At 39.5% G+C, this 5,354-nt stretch overlaps 1 protein-coding gene across 1 annotated transcript; it reads right to left on the reverse strand.

Annotated features, from left to right (window-relative positions):
- On the reverse strand, positions 749-5,348 carry LOC104742200. Its single transcript, XM_010463171.2, has 15 exons — positions 5,196-5,348; positions 4,677-4,867; positions 4,365-4,501; positions 4,143-4,253; positions 3,941-4,042; positions 3,694-3,799; positions 3,238-3,607; positions 3,052-3,133; positions 2,876-2,969; positions 2,618-2,714; positions 2,082-2,175; positions 1,648-1,720; positions 1,287-1,460; positions 1,059-1,181; positions 749-974 (listed from the first exon to the last, which is right to left on the reverse strand). The coding sequence occupies exons 1-15, from the start codon at positions 5,206-5,208 to the stop codon at positions 810-812; spliced, it is 1,932 nt and encodes a 643-aa protein (XP_010461473.1). The 5' UTR covers positions 5,209-5,348; the 3' UTR covers positions 749-809.

Raw genomic sequence — 5,354 nt, forward strand, 5'->3', positions numbered from 1 at the left:
AAGTACATGTATTGAAGGAAAGGTCTATCTGATGACGGCGGGTAAGGTTCTAGCTTACGACCCAGATGAAGGTAGATTGGACTTTGTCGAACGAGAGATGGGTGAGGATTGGATGTTGTGTGCCATAGACAATGTTTTGTACAGTTATAAGGAGAGAACACTAGAATGGTATGACACTAAGGTGAGATTGTGGAAACAAGTTAAGGGTTTGACAGGACTACCCGAGTCTGTCAGCTGCTGCCGTGTTGTTAGATTGGCCGATTATGGTGGAAAGATGGCCGTTTTGTGAGACAAGTATGAGCCTTATAGTGGACACAGGATGATTTGGTGTGCGGTGGTTGCGCTTAAAAGACACAAGAGCAAAGAGATTTGGGGGAAGGTCGAGTGACGTGACCTGGTGCTTACAGTCCCCAGCTCAACACAACTTGAGAATACTCTTTGTGCTATTGTTTGATAAATGACATAACTTGAATGGGGCTCAATCTTTTACTCATTGAGGGTATTCTATCGTTTTGTTACTCAGTTGTAAACTTGGATTTTGCTTTGCTTCAGTAGCAGACTGCTTAACACGAAAATGAGCTAAAGACAGCTAAGACAGACGTAGAAGCCAAATCTATACTACTATTGTATTATCTATCATACTAATAAACCCTTTTCACATCAGATAATCATAAAACAAAACAACCAAATCTAGACTTCGTANATGCTCCTTCCTTCTTTTTTTTTTTTTTTTTTTTTTTTTTTTTTTTTTTTAATATAACTAACTTACGGCTAACAGAGTTTTTATAGATACAAAATGATGTCGTTACTCAAGATGGTCTACATGTATTGAACACTTCTCCTCGCAATACATCGATTGGTCTATGTTCCAAAGTGTATCGCTCCGGTCCCATATACACCCCTGTCTTCTCCAATAGCCCCATTGCTTCCTCTCTTCCGTATTTTGACTCATACAGCTTCAAGTACTCATAATCCTGATTCATTACATTAATGCCCCCAAATAAGCCAATTGAAACAGTTCCTCATTGTTATCTGGTTGGTAACTAAAGCAGCTGTACCTGTAACCCACTTAGAAGACGCTCTAGCCTAAGTGAAGCAACGGGCTCTGATGAAGATGAGAATACTTCACCGGGGTAGTAAAGAACTCCATCACCAGGAGGAAGACCACGCCTGAACCTTACCTATTCATTTGGTTTATATAAACATCATGAAACAATCAGTTCAAAATACATTTAGAAAGGAAACCAAGCATAAGAAAATTAGGATCGATGGGTCAGACAATGAACCTCGGCACTTGGAACCGTGGCCTTTTCATAGCAGTTTGCACCCCAGTACAAGAACCCGGTTCCACCTTCCTTCCACACGCGCCACATCACTGCACGTTGTTGTGTCCCACGCATCCCTAGGTGCCAATTTGGGTGAGGATCCGAAGGTCCAAGGCATATGTATGTCCACCATTCCTGCACCACCAAGAGAAATTCCTCTTTATGATACTTATTGATAATACAAACATATAAGCACACAAGACCACACCATTACGATAACCTTTGTATAGTCCCTTACACATCATAGAGTAGCTGTGAACAGTGGTTAATGAACTTCGGACTAAGTTAATGAAAGGGTTGACAAAGGTCAGAGAGAGCCTACCTCACCCTTCTCTGTGTGCAATTCCTCAAGAATGTCCTTTACCAAATCTTCCCGGTTACCAAGCACCCACTCACTGAATATTAAACCATATTTTAAGACTGAGTTAGCAGATTAAAGCAACAAGAGACTAGTTGAAATTAGATTTCTCTTTAGGTTCCCCATATTCATCTGACAATCTTTTAAACTAATTCACCTTCTATACTAAACACCTGCAGACCATAACGCATTTGCCAATAATATTGAGAAGTGACTTTTAAAATTCATTGATAGAAGATAGACAATTTATTCTGAACCAGATGTCTTTTGATAGGTAAAAACACCATAAACATAGCACACCTACGCGAGATTCAAATTAAAGATAAGTTTTAAGATCTTGACATCCAAAACCCAAGGTAAGTGGAGGCAATTTATCACATTACAGCATGAACAATTACCTTGTGCAGTATATCTGAGTATGAGGCCGAAGAAGATTTGGAACTTTGACGAAAGATTCGAAGGGCGTTGGAGCAAGAGGCGCATCACCCGGTCCTACAGAAAGAGTAATATTTGAACCTTAATAAAGTAGCTAAAGCATTGTTGAACTGTGAACCTTAATACAATATTACATTGCCATAAACGTAGATTTTCCTCAACACGCAGAACAAAATATCCGCAAGCGCTGTAACGAAGCATAACAGAAACATGAAGTGCTAAAATATTAACCTTACACAACGAGCTAACATTATGGGCTACATAATCACATTGAGTCGAATACTGATCAACCTACTGATACAAACTAAATTTCTATGGTTCACCATTGAAAATTTTTGGAGCTCATTACAACAGGAAGACAAAGCCATGAAAGCAAATAAAACAAAACCCCCGCGGAAAACAGGAAGTAAAATCAAGAAACATAAAATAAATTAGCACAAGTGATTTCCACGAAAAGAAAATCAATAAATTAGCACAAGTGATTTCCATAAAATCATACCACAGTAGTATGTAGTCAACACACGAGCATCCGGGGCATAGGCATAAATTTCACTGGCCATCTTACGAACGTTATCGAAGTGCTCCATATTTAGTGGCTGCCAAATGTTTTGAATGGTAGGTAATAAGAAAGCTGTGAATAAGTAATTTTCAACTAAAAAACAACATCAATTACACCTATCAATGACGTAGAATTTTACTGTTACCACAGCAAACTATGCCCTATCAATAATCAAAGCGAAAATTGACTGAAGCATACCTCATCCCACAAGTAAAAGTAAGCTTTGTTCCAATGGGGTTTACTCCTCAATATCTCAACTTCTTTGCGCAGATAACTTTCCCTTGAATCATCCCTGCTTGCACATCAACAGGCAAATGAAACTTATTTCTGGTACCTACTAAAAAAAAAGCTTGAGTGGGACAACACATGCATACCCAGCTATAACTTGTCTATATGGTACTGCATACGCCGCAACCCTTGGATCCGACAAATATTCATCAGATTTTGGATGATCGGCTGCAAAAATCAAAAAATGGAATGCCAATGGAAAGCTCAGCGTGTGAAGCAAAACGACCAGCTTGATAGTGCTTAAAGTATTCATAAGAAGATTTGTGCAGTACCAGGCCATGGTGAGGTGTATGTCAAGACACGCATGCTTTCACCCCATTTGCAAAAATATGGACTGATCCGATACTGAAGAAGCCACTTAAAATGGAGATCTAGTTTCTCGTACCACTCTTCACTTCCATGTTCAACACCAAAACGATCCTCGATGACAGTGTCAGAGACGCCAATAACAGCAGGGAGTGATGGAGTAACTGGAATAATAAATTCCCAAACTGTCAATCTTAGCTTGATACGCAGGGAAAGATTTGAAACAACATCTTCTTCCATCATATCAGTTGATCCATTTGTAGAAATGAACTCCGAAAATGATGGAGAGATGATAATTCTTCTTAATGACGAACTTGCACATTTAATTCTTTCTACCTAAAAGATAAGCTGCAGATTATTTGACACGTAAAAATATTTTATCAAGGGTGAGGTAATCTAGTTGAAGGAAAGTGAAAAATTACCACTTCATCCATGGGTTTCCCCTCTATTGGTTCCATAATATCAAGACAGTTGTTAAGTTCCATACAAAGCTGATCCTTCTCTTGCTTTCCCAAGTGACCTGAACAGCTGTAAACCAAACACATCACTGGTCATCAGCGTGTCAGATCCATGATTAACAAATTATCATTGTCATGCAACACACTGACATCAAGGTATTGTTAGCATCTTAAAGTAGATAAGAGAGATAGTATACAGAGTAAGACTCACCCTCCATCACTTTTCATTGCAGAAACAATGATCTCTCCTTCATATTGACCAGGAGGCTGCCCATTAGGAACGTCTATTGAGACCCAAATCACACTTGTTTCTCTACAACAGGAAGCATCCCAGGCTATGTTAGTCTCACGTAATAGGGCAACAATGTCTCCACATACCAGATTAAGATATTGGACAAAATGAGTGGCCGTACCCTGGTAATAAGCTAAGTTGAGAAACAGGAAGATCAAGGGGTACTAGAGCATCAGGAACACCTAGGACAGGTACCACTCGCCTTAACTTAAGCGACTGGCCAACAACCAATCTGCCATGACAAAGGAACCATCCCAAATATTACATTCGCCTTATTAAGTCTCATTAGTTTCCCTGCTCTTCAGAAAGAAAGATAGAAAATATACAAGGTAGAACCGCTCACCTATCTCCAGCTGAAGAGCATAAGTCACTGCACTGGACCTGAACACTTCCGGAAGGACTGGAAGCAGCCCAAGAAACTTTGGGACGCATGGCGATCTGAAAACTTTCTCTCTCATTCCTAGCCGCCAAAAGATTTATCTGTAGAAACACGACATGGAAGCCAACATTTAACATATGCGTCAATGCATAGGAAACAGAACGATAAAGGATCATTGCATATGTAACATATACACATCAATTAGACATCTACTGTACTATCCCCACTAACTACAAATCATATAGTAGAAAATGAAGCAACAGATAGAACACATACAGGCTCTAGCGGTCTAGGTGTTTCTTGTGAACCAACATTAACCGTATTTGGCATACACCAAACATTCACCAGATCAGCAGTAGGAACCTCTGTAGGATCAGTAGATTGTTTAAGTGGCTCAGCATCATTAAACCCATACGCTGTACCTCCACCAGCCACCCCTTCGACTGGCACAGTCATTTCTTGAGATCCTACAAAAAAACAGTTTTAGATTCCTTCATCTATAAAGCTAACCACTTTCCAATAGTTAAACAAACGAGCACTGGTTAATTAGCACAAGCTTGTGTTTTCTGGAACCAAAGGATCGTTTCCTGAGTAAAACTACAAAAAATCGAGGCTAGTTTTATGGAAATCTTTAACCGTTTTGTTCTCAACAAGCAGACGGATTTATCAATTCTCCGGAAAATTTCAACAATTTCTCAAACTCCTAGGCGATTTTCTCGAGCAAACAACGGAGAATTGCGATAATAAGAACAAAATTTAAAAGCTGTGATTGTACGGAAGCGAATTGAGTCTTACCATTGTTGTCCATTTCTTTCTTTTTCCCCGGGAAAATCTGGAGATTCTTGAGGGGATTGAAGAAGAAGAGACGATCGCGTTTTGGGGAGATTTGTGAAAGGAAGCAAAACAACAACGCGTAGATGAGGAAGTTCAATTTTCAAGCTTTTGTTTGTTTTT

This window comes from Camelina sativa, chromosome 14 (genome assembly GCF_000633955.1).
Source record: "Camelina sativa cultivar DH55 chromosome 14, Cs, whole genome shotgun sequence".
Lineage (NCBI taxonomy): Eukaryota > Viridiplantae > Streptophyta > Magnoliopsida > Brassicales > Brassicaceae > Camelina > Camelina sativa.